Source organism: Microtus pennsylvanicus, chromosome 6 (assembly GCF_037038515.1).
Source record: "Microtus pennsylvanicus isolate mMicPen1 chromosome 6, mMicPen1.hap1, whole genome shotgun sequence".
Taxonomy (NCBI): domain Eukaryota; kingdom Metazoa; phylum Chordata; class Mammalia; order Rodentia; family Cricetidae; genus Microtus; species Microtus pennsylvanicus.
Window position 1 is genome coordinate 50,866,878 of NC_134584.1, and position 12,044 is coordinate 50,878,921.

At 47.2% G+C, this 12,044-nt stretch overlaps 1 protein-coding gene across 1 annotated transcript in view; it reads left to right on the plus strand.

The window, feature by feature from the left end:
• The first annotated feature begins 7,414 nt into the window (after nt 1-7,414).
• Nucleotides 7,415-12,044, plus strand: part of Map1b (microtubule associated protein 1B) — a 94,277-nt gene continuing 89,647 nt past the window's right edge. The window contains exon 1 of the mRNA XM_075976226.1: nt 7,415-7,704. Coding sequence (XP_075832341.1) covers nt 7,521-7,704 — 184 coding nt within the window. The 5' untranslated portion in view covers nt 7,415-7,520. The remainder of the gene's footprint in view (nt 7,705-12,044) is intronic.

A 12,044-nucleotide genomic window follows, 5' to 3' on the forward strand; every position in this document is an offset into this window, starting at 1 on the left:
TTGTATCCCTTCTTTCTTAAAAACACAAACAACAAAAACCCACATTGCCACGTGCTTAGGAAGTTGGTGGCAATTAACTCAAGGCCATGACATTGAAGGCTTCTCACAGAGACACAACTCCCAGAGACACAACTCACAAATACACAACTCCCAGAGACAGTCATTTTGCCATCAGAGAGGCTTTTCAGCTACTAAATGTACACAGTACCTGTGTCGTGCACAATACACACTGAAGTGAGCTGGTGTGCACGTGTGTGCACACGAGTGCACTGGGAGGGGAGACGTGGCCTTCACAGTATAGAACACAGAGCCTACTAGAGAGGACAAACAGATCTTAGGAATCACTTCTGCACCATGATAAGTACCGGAGATAACTGAGGCTTGGAGACACAGTGCCTATAAAAAGATTAGGATGAGAGGCCTTCCCACAGAAGGGACAGCTGAGGTGCCATCTGTAGGATTAGGTCATATTAACTAGGAGAGTGACCTAGTCTGTGCCAGGGAAAGAAGGGGAAGGGAGTCTACATAAAGAGGAAGGAGAGGCTGAACGTGGGCTATTGTGGCTGGGGCCGAGAGAGAAGAGTCAGTTGAGTTAGGGATTGCCCAAGGGAAATAAGCTGGGGCTAGACTTTTCTAGGGAGCTTGTAGGCCATGTTAAGAAGTTTGGTCTTATGCTGAGCATGGTGTCACAAGCCTTTAATTCCAGCACTCTGAAGGCAAAGACAGGTGGATCTCTGACTTTGAAACCAGCCTAGTAGATGTAGGGAGTTCTATGACAGACAGGACCACATAGTGAGACTCTGAAGAAAAATAAAGAACAAAACCAGAAGAAGAAGAGGAGGAGGAGGAGGAAGGAGAAATAGCAGCAGCAGCAGCAGCAGTAGTATTTTGGTCTTTATCCTGAAGACAATACAAGACTTCAAGTGGGACACCAAGGTAAAGTGACCAATCCGGTAAGATCATTCTCCCTGGGGTGTGAGTCACAAACTGGCTGAGGGTCAGACAAACATGTGGGAGCCCATCAGTTGGCCCAGGTGTTACCAAGGAACAAAACAATGCTATGTAACCACTGTGGTGCTGAATCTTCACTGTTAGCTTGACGGGACTCTGAATCCCTTTGATGACATCTTTGGTGTGACTCCGCGGGCACTTTCATGGAGTTTTGGCGGAACAGGAAAGACCCATCTTGAATGTGGACAGCACCATCTCACTGGTGGGGGCCCCACAACGGAAGAAGAAGGAAAACAGAAAAGCTGAACAGAGTTTGAGCAATCCCTTCTCTCTCCTTCCTCACTGTGACACACGGGCGGGCTAGCTCAGGCTCTTGCCACCATGGCTGGGCTGCTCTTGTTTGCCACACCTTCTCCAGAGTGAGGGACCAGACCTTCAAGCAGTGAGCCAAAGTGAAGCCCTTCCTTCCTCAAGCTGCTTTCGTCACAGCAAGGAGAAAAGTAACTAAGAAAAGTATTCTTTATAATATAAATCAAGTTAGAAATAGCTCAAATGTCCACTAGCAATATGTTATAGATAAACTTAATGGGTTAACATGCAGCAATTAAAAAAGAATGAAGATTATACATTTATCTCATTATAGAGTTCTTGCCGGAATATATTATTAGGTAGCATGTGTCTACTGTTTCTTTTTGGTGCTGGGGACTGAGCTCGGGCAATGGGTGGAGGGTGGGGGATGGGGGTGTGCTTCTAAGGAAAGTCAGGGAGCATGATGGAGGAAGTATAAGTAGAGACTGAAGTCATCTGGATAAAAAAGAAGTCTTATAAATTTGACCTTGAAACCATACGTTCATAATCATAAGACAAAATTAAATTTAAAAATCAACTCAGAAATACCACAAATGAAACCAATGAATCTATGCATTGAGTTAATGGCATCATCCTATAAAAAGGAATTAATTAATTAGACTGCATAAAGCTGTATGCCTTGGGGAGACAGCTATTGGAGAAAGAAATTGCAAAGAGGCATTGCAAGCTGTTTTCGGTAATCCTGTTGCTATTGCTATCTTGCTGCTGTCCCAACAGTGCTGTGCTCACAGTGATGGAGAGCGCAAAGGAACCACCATCCCCAGTGCCTGGTGACTGAGAGTTTCAGTCTTTAGTGTGATACAAGCTAAGAACAGAAGTCATCGCAAAAAGAGTTAAATGGTCTTTTAGTAACCATAGAGTTGGCAAAAATGTTGCATTTTTTATTATATAGCTACTGGAGTGTAAGGTGGAGAAAATGAGCCACTCTCTGTTCTAATCCTGTCTTTGTCCTTGAGAACTGGAATTCCGCATGTGCAATGTGTAACAAAGACAAAGGACAAGCAAAACCCCGGTGGCCTTGACCTGAGTTACTACTGTCATTGTCAACCCCTAGTGTATTTCATTCTGAGAGGAAAAAAAAATCCTTCATTTGTGTTTACTGAAAATATCTAGAAACGACGACCAACACGGTTGCGACCTTCAGTCAAGATAATGGTCTCTCAATGCTATTTTTTACTTAAGTAATATTGATTTCTTAGAGAACCAGATAAATCCTGGTTCTGTGGATAGATACGAGGTAGGTGGGAAGTGTTCTGCATACTCCTGGCCAAGAAGGGAAATGAAAATATCAACATGAATAACAGATCCATGTTAGATCTCAGTGAGAGAAAAAGATCAGTCACTCTGGGAGAATGGTACAGATGAATGGATGTTGAAAATGAGCAAATAAAGAGCCACGTGTTTGTCTTTTGTCTTCCTGTACAAACTGTATCTCAGGTTAGCCAACTGACAAGGCAAGAATTCTTCTAATTGATGCCTTCTTGCTGTCAAATAATAAAATATTGGGATTTTCAAATTCTTAATAAATAATGGATTAGGTAATGACGTAACAAAAAAAAATCATACAAAGAAACTACTATCACCTATGAAGTATAGTTGCAAAAACCCAAATCTGGCCAATCTTTTAATTAACTAAATGACTTAGAGACAAGGTCAGGCTGGCCTCTGACTTGCTGCATAGCTGAGGATGGCCTTGGCCTTCTGAGTCTCTTTCTTCTACCTCTCAAGAGCTAGGATTGCAGGGATCCAATCCAGAGCCTCGTTCATGGTAGGGTAGCACCCCCCCCCCCAGCCCTCTGATCAAGCTCTCAGATCTCCCTATTAAGATGCAGCAGGAGACAGAGAGGTAGTCAGTGACAAAACATTCACGCACCCACCAAAAGTCAGGCTTTGTGAAACTCTTGATGACAAGTGTTTCAACAAAAACATTACAAGGAAAGCAAGAAGAGTCAGGGCACACAGTAAAGATTAACGCTTGGAACAGGGCCTGGTGGTACACGCCTGCCTTTAATCCTAGCACTCTAGAGGTAGAGGCAGGTGGATCGTTGTGAGTTCTAGGACAGCCAGCGCTGCGTAGAGAGACCCTGTCTCAAAACAACAAACAAACAACTGGTTAGTTTAAATACACTTCTTCTGACCTTGACTTAAACAACCAAACTATTAAATACATCATTCCCAATAATTATAATATTGCATGATCTTGTCTAATTCATACATGTTTGAAATTGTCTATACTGAACGGTAAATAAGAATAAATCATCAATTAACCTATACTGAGTGCTTACTACATACATACAAGACACTTCTAAGCACTTGTTTAAACTATCCCCTTGGGTGGGGGTGGGGCCCAAACTGGTGAGAGCGACTGCCCACCACATGCACAACTCTGGGTGTCACCTCCAGCATGGCAACAAATGAACAACAACTCTATTAGCACTCTGCCAAGAAGCTGGTGGCTGTTGCCACTACATACAAGAAGAAATCAGGACAGAGTGCCTGAGCACCTTGCCCAAGGTCACACAGCTAATAAATTATAACGTGAGGGAATAAGTAGCAGAGTCTATACTCTGAGCCATGGGTTTATCGACAACATGTCTGGACGAGGGGAACTTTTATTCCAGAACTTTTTTTTAACCTATATATAGTACCTCTCATAATGGTGAGGGCTAGGGCTGTGATAACGGAGAGAAGTGGATGGCAGAGGAAGCATCGAGAAGGTGAAGGTGAAACTGACCAGGCTCCATGCAGGGCTGGCTGGCTGAACATGCAGCTAAGAAAGGTTCAGGCAAGAGACCAAGATGTCTGTGAGGCCTCAGGCTTACACAGTGGGATGGATGGTGCTGCTGTTCAGTGGAACAGGAGACATGATTGCTCAGGTCTGGAGGGTAAAGATGATTTGTGTGTGGAGCATGCCCAGTGTGCAGTGCTTTTTGGACACTTGGGTGAGGTCACCAAGTAGCTAGTGATACAGGCAGCAGCTCCCTCAGAGGTTAGCTTTCTTTGCCTTTAGAACTGCATCCTTTTTCTTGGGGGTGGGGACTCTTCTCGGTTAGAAGAGTGGCTGGATATGTTGGTTTTTATTTATTTTCTCCCAGAAGTATTGGTGGGGGAGTCACCTGAACACTTTGTAAAGCTACTTTCACTCCGTTGCCTAAGAAAATGGGGATGGGGATGGCGTTCAATCAGCCAGACCTTGGCTGCTTACTGTGCTCCATCCACTGGGTTAAGAACTTCTGAAGTCTCTATCACTTACTCTTTCCTCACGCAATCACAAAGTTCCCATTCTTCCCACTTTCCCAACAAAGGGGCTGAACGTAAAAAAGGAGCCAAGTTACTTGCTTGAAGTCACAGAGGTAGAAACTGGCAGTTTGTACTCAATGCCAGCCTGTGTTCTGCCATCATGTCTCTGGTTTGGAAAGCACAGGTGAAGACTGGAGTGGATCATGGTCATGCTTTTTTGTACAGACCACCATGGTAGTTGCACTTTTTTAAAAAAATTAATTAATTATTAATTAATGTGTGTGGAGGCCAGAGGACATTTATGGTAGTCTGTTCTCTCCTTCCATTGTGTAAGTCCTGGGGACTCACTTACTAGGGTCCCAGGCTTGGCAGTAAATCACTGACCCACGGGGTCATCTTATTGACCTCCTGTTGTACTCCTCATTGCAACATATGGAACAATTCTCATGTGTTAGTATGTTTCAACACTGCTCTGTTTTTGTCTGAGATAGTATATACCTCAGGCTCAATCTTAAGCAAACAGTAACAGTGTATAGCAAAAAGTTAATTAGTATCTTATTTTCATTCTGTATATTTTGAGGGTTACCTCCTTAAGTATTTGTGATATTAGTGTTTCCATGTGCACAGAAACAGATTTCCCCCCCCAATAAATTTAGGTGAAATCAAGGAGGTAAAAGAGCACTGATATTAACTTGATTATTAATTTGATTGGGTGGAGAGACACCTAGGCTCTTAGTCAAGCACACCTTTATGTGTGCCTGTCGGATGTTTCCAGAGAGAGTTAGCTAATAGGATATGAGATGGGCGGCACCACCCCTTAGGCTGGGCACAGATGGAAAAAGGAGGAGAAGCAGTGTCTCTGCTTCCTGGTTGCAGGGAGGTGAGCACCCCTTCCATTACACGCTCCCCAACCCCTGCTCCCCAATGTTCTGCCTTACCTCAGGCCCAAAGAAATGGAAGTTAACAGGCCAGAAACTTAGGAACCTGTGAACAGAAATAAATCTTGGGACTTTGGGATAACACAAACACTTTTATGCACACAAGAGTAATATGGATCAGAGAAATGGAGGAAACTCAGCAGATGAAGCCATTCCTATGGCTGACCTCTGGGAAGATGTCCTTTACCTCCTCACCCTCACCATGGACCACCCCACTGCCCTTACTTAAGAGTAACTGTTTGTCTTCACCAAATGTCCATCGGCTTCCCACTTAAATATACGGTTTCTGTTCACTGATGGCCAAATCTCTGCAGCAAGCTTGGTGCAGATCCCTAATGTCCTACGTCAGACATTCTTTTTTGTCTCCATTGACCAGACTAGCATAGTCTTTGGCTGCCCACCGGATAGCCCATCCAGGCTTCAAGAAAGAAACAGGGCAAAAGGCATCTAACTAGTAAGTCATGACAGAGAACACCAAAGGCACTGGGGTATTTTGAAAAATCTTACAGTAGGTGTTTTATTGTTTTGTTTTGCTTTTAGACAGAGTTTTATACATCCCAGACTGATCTTGAACTCATCAGTAGCTGATGATAACCTTAAATTTCTGACTCTCCTTGCCGACACAGCCTGAGTGCTGGGACTAAACTGCCCAGTGGTCATGATGCTTGCATGGGCATGCATTCTATCAGCTGAGCTTCAGCACTTCCAGCTGGCATTTTAAAACTAGTAGACACACCAGTATTAAGGGTATTGACTACTCCTACTTCCATCTAACTTGCTTCCCTAATACTCTTTTTATGATGCTGTGTCTGCCCTCCCCTCCTGTCCTAAGACAGAAACCTATTCATTAGATTTGTGAGAGATGGATGTATATGGTGGCCTTTAGAAACATTATTATGAGTTCTTCTAAATATAGACAAAGGCAATAAAAACTCCCAAAGCTGTGTGTATCTTAAAAGACATCATTGTCACACAAAATAATTCTGCCTGTGTATCCCCAAGGAACTGAAAAACACATTATAGTCACTGTAACCCTGCTGGGCAGAGACAGTATCTTCTCTATTCTTTGTTATGCCTGATGCTATCTGTTCAGCATATTAAAAAAAGAAATCTGTATCTAACATAATAGGTCCGCCTCCCCCTCATTCATTTCCCATGAGCACCAAAGGCCAGTTCTTTTTCAGCATTAGTCTTTCGAGATTAGACTCCAAAGTCTGAACAAATTAGGTTTAGGGCTTGCAAAGTATCCTTTAAGTGAAGGGGGTAAATATTCCTGTTTTTTTTTTTAAAAAAAAAAAGACAAATACGACTTTCTAAATCTACAAGGTCAAAAAGACAGGTTCCAGTCTTCTTGAATGGGGTACCCCCAGCGCCCACTGTGACTGTTGCAGCTACTCAAATCCCGACTTCCATGGTGGGTGGGACACAGGCAGAGGCCTGATGTGCACTCGGGACTCAGGACATACTCCCATTCTAAAACAGGAAGTCAACCCCACTCTCCGGTATAGGAAGGTTGACGGTTTGGGGCAGGAAGGTGTACGTCTGTAACGGCGGTGGTGCGGGTACCCCTCAGAGCTACAGCAGAGTTCTTTGGGTTCCCTGGAGCCTGGCTCCTGGCCCTGCCCAGACCATTGTCCACACACCTCGTCCCTCCAGCTTCCGGGCCGCCGGCGAAATGATTTGCTGCGGATGACATCAGCCCTGGGCCAAGGGCTGGAGGAGTGGAAGCAGCCACCACGAGGATGTGCCGGGTGGTCCTTTCCTCCTCCTCTTCCTCCTCCTCCTCCCAGGCTCCTAGCCTAGTCTCCATATAAACGGCACCGCCTCCCCGGCCTCTCACTCCCCGCTCCTCTCTTCCGCGCCTGGAGAGGGCGGAGGGGGGAGGCGACGCGCGCCGGGAGGAGGGGGGACGCAGGGGGCGGAGCGGAGACAGCACCTTCGGAGATAATCTTTTCTCCTGCCGCAGAGCAGAGGAGCGGCGGGAGAGGAACACTTCGCCCAGGCTTTAGCAGAGCCAGCACGATGGCGACCGTGGTGGTGGAAGCCACCGAGCCGGAGCCATCGGGCAGCATCGCCAACCCGGCGGCGTCCACCTCGCCCAGCCTGTCGCACCGCTTCCTAGACAGCAAGTTCTACTTGCTGGTGGTGGTCGGCGAGACGGTGACCGAAGAGCACCTGAGGCGTGCCATCGGCAACATCGAGCTGGGTAAGCAGTCCCGCGGCCCCCCAGGGACGTGCGTAGGGAGATGCGCCAGAACGACCCCACCCAGGGCACGACGGCCACCTTGTTCTCCCGCGCGCCCCGCACCCACGCCTCTCCAGGCCACCTCCCATACTCCATCTGGACCCTTTTTCTGAGCTAATTTCCAAATTATTCTATTTGAGACCCATAGAGACAATCTTTAATAGCCCCGAGGAATGGGTCACCTGGCTGGGTCTGCGGCCACCTTCGACTTGGCTACCTCCTATCGTGCTCAGTGAAATGCAGGTGTCAGAGGAGCGGTGGCCATAATAAAACCGCGACTGCAGGCGGAGAAAGGGTGGGGTGGACCTTGTTTTTCAGAACCTCTCTTCCCCCCCCCCCCACGCCCTAGCTAAAGGCTGGGACCCTCTTCCCCTTACCCGAAAACCTGGGGTCGAAATACCATGTGCCAAGGCCCGCATGGGAATCGTCCTCATCATAGCTACCTAGTGCCACCCGCCCCTGACACACACACACACACACACACACACACACACACACACACACACACACACCCCACATTCTGAGAATGGAGAATGCCCTTTCTGGCTTAAAACTTCCCGATCCTTTCTTTCCTGGGATGACTAGGCTAGTCCTAGTGCCACGCCCGGTCCCCCCACCCCCCCAGAGGACACAGGCGTGGAACCTAACCCGGCTGCGCTCTTCCTAGACGAAGCCTGGCTGCGCTCCTGCCCCTGAGGTCCTGGCTTCAGCTTTCAGAAAGGACAATGGGACCCCAGGTTGTGGGGTGGGCTTCCTTGAAAAGTCTCAGCTTCAGGAACCATAGCTTGAATGGGAGGAGGGGGTGGCAGGGTAGGGCCAGCTCCTGGGCTGCTGCGCGCACCAGGAGCGGGCTCTTCAGAGGCCGAATAGCGGTTCCCGGGGAACCCTGGGCGGGGCAGGGAGGGTCCAGGAGGGCGCAGTCTCGAGCGAGCAACCATTGGCCCGCCCTTCAGCCCCACCCGGCCTGCCGCAGTGCCCGCACCGGGCAGTCGCACCTGTCCCCGCACTGCGGCGCCCCCGGCTGGCCCGGAGCTCGCTCTGCCCGAGCTTCGCGAGGTCGGGGGCCTTGCGCCCACCTTTGGCTGTGAGCCGCTTTGTTGCTCTCCCAGCCCCCCCCTTTCCCCGGTGGGCAGCTCTGGCCTCTGCCTTATTTCGCCCCCACTCCGCATCCTTCCCTTCCCTTCATCCCTGGCAGAGGTCGCCGGGTCCCGGTACAGCGCCAGCCTGAGCGCTCTATTCTCTCGGGGTGGTGCTGAAACGTTTCTGCCAGGAGACACGGGCTGGTGGGCGTGGTGCAGTCCGCACTGCGGTCTCTACGGCAGCCCGAGGCGGACAAAGGGCGTTCACTCAGCCCTCCTTTCCCGCTCCCACACACTCCAATAAAAGAAGGACGAAACGATTTTGGTATAGATGAATAAATAAATAAACAAAAGCTTGTCACCTGCTTCTGCATTTGGAAATAGCCACTTGTCCCCAGAACAAAAGGCTGCAGGGTGGGGACTGGGGTTGCAGACCCGGTTCTTTTGTTTAACTTTAAAGCACGGATTTTTCCCTTTCAGCTAAAAAGAAAAAGAAAACAAAACAAACAAACAAAAGTGAACAGAAAGCCAGTCATGATTTTTCATGCGGAAAAAAAATCATTTATAAGAGATTTCAGAAGTGGAATGATTTATCCGAATGTCTCAGTATTCCTTCGTTTTCAGACTATAAGCCTATGATCTGCTTCTCAAACTTAGTTTATTTGCACATTTTTCTCCTTGGAAAAACTCACACGTACTGACTTTGGGTGTGGCTATTGTGGGAATTAATGGCTGGGTGTTTTTAAATCATTTTCTTTATGTAGCATTGCTGGGAAATAACACATTAAGAAGTGCCTTCTCACCCCCAGAATTTTCAGCACCTTTGTGGTGCCGGGAGAGGAATCATTACACCCATTTTTAGATTTTAGAGGTTAGGGACCCAGAGAGGCAGGAAGGGCAAGGGACAGACTCAAGGTCACGTTGCCGAGCGGTGACAGGAGGACCGGTGCCGCAGCGTCACTCCTTCCTTGACCAGGTCAGATGGCAGTGCGGCAGGCTAACGGCAGGCTAACATCAGAGAAGGATTCAGCCGGCAGTTTTCAGACCCAGTCTTTATACTGCCATCCACTTGTGGGCACTTGTGGGCGGCTCTCCGTGCAGGGGGCGTCTCGGCCATCACCTTCCCACTACAATTATCTTCCTGCTTTGTTACCGGGCTGATCATCCTTTAGGTGTTCCGCTCCGTGGTTTATTCAAGCCTCTTTCTGTCGGAGGAGAAAATATGCTGCCAAGGAATTTTGTGATGATCGTTCCTAGCTTTACTTCTCTTTGCACGGCTAGCATTTAATGCTAAAAATCCAGATTTGTCTTCCTAACATTAAAAAAAAAAAGTTGTTTCAATTTAAAGTATCAGTGAGAGAGGAAAAGCACAAAGCATAGGCTAGCAGTTCACTGAATTTTCACGGATTGGGCACACCTGTGCTGTCCAGACGAGAAACAGCCATCACTATCATCCCAGAAGCCACCCCACCCACCAACCCCAGTGTTCATTTTTGCAATCACCATGCTTTTCTGGTTTTCAATTCCCTAATTTGGTCAGGTTTTTTGCATGGATCCCTGAAATGGTTATATCGATCTCATTAAGAATCAACCAAGTGTGTGGGCCCTATGGTTTCCTCCAGGGTAGTAACAGATGTTGCTCAGCCTCTGGAGAATGCTCTCCTGGGTCCTGGGGTCTCCGATGCAGCTCACATGGCCCTGCCTTTCAAGGATAAGTAAAAATCCTGCTTCCCAGCTTTTCAGACAGTCTGAGATGACTTAGCAACAGGGAGGTAGGCTCGGTTTCCTTGGCATGACTCGCTGCTGCTTCAGCTGGCAGATCCCAGCTGGGCCTCCTCCAGAGGTCACTCCGATGCCACTGCTATTGTTGCTGGTGCCTGCAGGCTACATTATGTGAAGCAAGATGTTGCTGCTCCAGGGGCTCAGCTCTGACTGTGAGCTGCCTGCAGGCTGGGAAAATAGTTTCTCATCTGTTAGCCTTTCTTATTTCCTCTTCCTTTCCCATCCAAACTCAGGCACCGTGCAGTTGGAGACCCTAGAGACAGGCATATTTGCCATCTGATTGATTACCCAGGGCACTCTGGAAAGGGGTGGGGGGAGTCTGGACCCCTGCTGAGGGATGGTAGATAATGCAGTAAAGCAATTGGCCTGAAACACCTCAGTGTGGATGCTAAGTGCTTCTTAAGACCAAGGGAGAAAAATGGTCAGTCTTATTTCCTCAGCTGTGTTCGAAAAGCACAAAGTCAAAGTCGGGGTTGATCGTTTCTTCTCCAGAGCTTCAGACAACAGTGCTTCCTCGCATTGGTCCAGCTACACTGATGTAGTTATACAGACTTGATTCCAAACCATCGTGGCCACCACCAGCGCAGTCATTTGCCCCTTCCCAATTGGCCCCAATGTGGAGTTAGCCGATAACCTTAAGTTTAGCAAAATGCTGGTGTTTGGATATATTTTAATATCTAGGCTCTATACAATACCTAGCAACCTAAATTTTAAAGCTTGGTGCAAAGATTTTTCATTGATTCATGCCATTTTTTTTTTAAAGAACCCAAACCACCTAACAAATGCTAAGTGCCAGTTTAATGCTTTCAATTGCTATTATAAGGCAACTGTCCCTCTAGGTGACATTAGAAATAAGATGTTCTCATGGCAAGACAGATAGTGGTAGTATCCACTGCCTTGGATCTTCCAATGTGAGTTGAGCTGGTTACATTGTAACAGCCCGATGCTGCTTTACCCATTATGTTCTGGACAAAATGGTAGGCCAGAAAATTAAGAACCTGGGAAAGTTTTGGGTTTTAATTTTCCTTTTCTTCTAGCAAGAAGAAAAAAAAAGTGAAAACCGTATACGGTGGGAGTTAAAGAGACACTAGAATGTGTTACATTTATTATATTCGTCTTCGCACTTCCAAAGTCAGAAGGCAGATGGGTTTTTGCCTGCGCTGCCTAATTGGTGTTACCCACCAAGGGCTCTGGGATCCAGGCTGAAATACAAGCCCGTCAGTCCCCAAGTGGAAGGTCATTAAATATATGCTTTACTGATAATCTTCCTTAAGAGCTTACTTCTCAAAGCAATTTTTAATTTTTAGGTTAAGAAATAAATTCTTAAAAGTCACTGCTTGCTTCTGTAGTAAGATGTTATGGAAGACAGTGAGTTTGTCACGATCAGAGGTTTGAAGTGACGTGCTATAAGATGTCATTGGCATTACACGCGAATATGTG